The sequence below is a fragment of the Priapulus caudatus genome, unplaced genomic scaffold (assembly GCF_000485595.1).
Source record: "Priapulus caudatus unplaced genomic scaffold, Priapulus_caudatus-5.0.1 Scaffold898, whole genome shotgun sequence".
Taxonomy (NCBI): Eukaryota; Metazoa; Priapulida; class Priapulimorpha; order Priapulimorphida; family Priapulidae; genus Priapulus; species Priapulus caudatus.
Genome location: NW_014577959.1, coordinates 27,625 through 28,875, shown reverse-complemented (window position 1 = coordinate 28,875; position 1,251 = coordinate 27,625). Strand labels below are relative to the sequence as shown.

General features: G+C 60.6%; 1 protein-coding gene across 1 annotated transcript in view; it reads right to left on the bottom strand.

Annotated features, from left to right (window-relative positions):
- The window catches only part of LOC106814283 (serine/threonine-protein phosphatase 4 regulatory subunit 1-like), an 11,140-nt gene that overhangs the window by 6,145 nt on the left and 3,744 nt on the right, over positions 1 to 1,251 (bottom strand). The window contains exon 4 of the mRNA XM_014818578.1: positions 249 to 1,033. Within this exon, the coding sequence (XP_014674064.1) occupies positions 249 to 1,033 (785 nt within the window). The remainder of the gene's footprint in view (positions 1 to 248; positions 1,034 to 1,251) is intronic.

Below are 1,251 nucleotides of genomic sequence, written 5' to 3'. Positions count from 1 at the left end.
AGAGAGAGAGAGAGAGAGAGAGAGCGAAGAGCGAAACGGAGGGAGGGAAGAAGGAAAGAGACAGAGAAAGTGCACAGAGGAAGCCAGACACCACCATCACACAAAGCAATAGTAGCATGCAGTTAGCACCGCCGCCCCCGCTCGTTCACTGTTACCGCTGTACACTCCGCTACACAAGTTACTACTGTACACTCCGCTACACAAGAGCTACTACTGTACACTCCGCTACGCAAGAGCTACTACTGTACCTGCAATGTGCCCAGAGAAAAAGTTTGGCGTCTCCACGTGGAAGGCGCGCGAGCTAGCGGGGGAGTTAGTTAGCCGGGCGGGGTCTACTCTACCAGCAGCAGCTGCGTTAGGCACCACACCGTTCCTCTGCAAGCCCTTACTGTCGTCGCGCTCGCCGCCGGCGCCCCCTGCTGGCTCCATGTGCAGCGTCGAAAACATCTGGGTGGGTGGCGGCGCGGCAGCGGCAGCGGGAGTCTGAGACGCCTCGGTGCTGCCATCTCCGCGCTCGATCGCGTCGTAGTCGCCGCCGGACGAGACGAGCCGCGCCATGTGCAGCGCCGGGCTGCCATCGTCATCATCACGGTCCTCGCCGCCGTCGTCGCCCGCCGCGGCCGCCGTCAGGTCGAGGTCGGCGATCGGCGTCCGCCAGTAGTTGAACGCGTTGAACGTCTCGATCGCTTCCGCCTCCGTGCCGCTAGGGGGCGTCGTCGGTGGCGCCACCTTGCTGTCGGCGGCGGCGGCGGCGAGCATCCTGGCGACGCGCTCCTCCTCCGCCGACATCGTCAGGTTGCCGCGCAGCTTCGCCTCCTCCTCCTCCCTCGCCTCCTTCTGGCTGCCGGACCTCTCCCACTCCTCCTCCTCATCGTCCACCTCCATGTCTTCTACCTCCCCCTGCTGCTGCTGCTGCTGCTGCGACGATGACGACGACGACGACGATGAAGTTTTGCCGCTCTGCGTTTTCTCGTCACTAGAGGGCGCCGGCTGCTCGGCGGCCGGCGGCGGAGACTTCTCAGCGTTGCTGCGACTGCGGAGGGGAGAGAGGCTGCATGGTGAACGCGAGATGGAAGCCAAACTAGGTCAGTAGGTCAACTAGCCACGCTAACTACCATGTGTTTGTCACTGATACGGCCGACACACATGACGTAGATCGCAGTGACTGTTGATACTGCTATGGGAGAGGAAACGACTACAAACAACGCAAATACAACTATAATTTAAATTAGTATTATATTACTAATTATA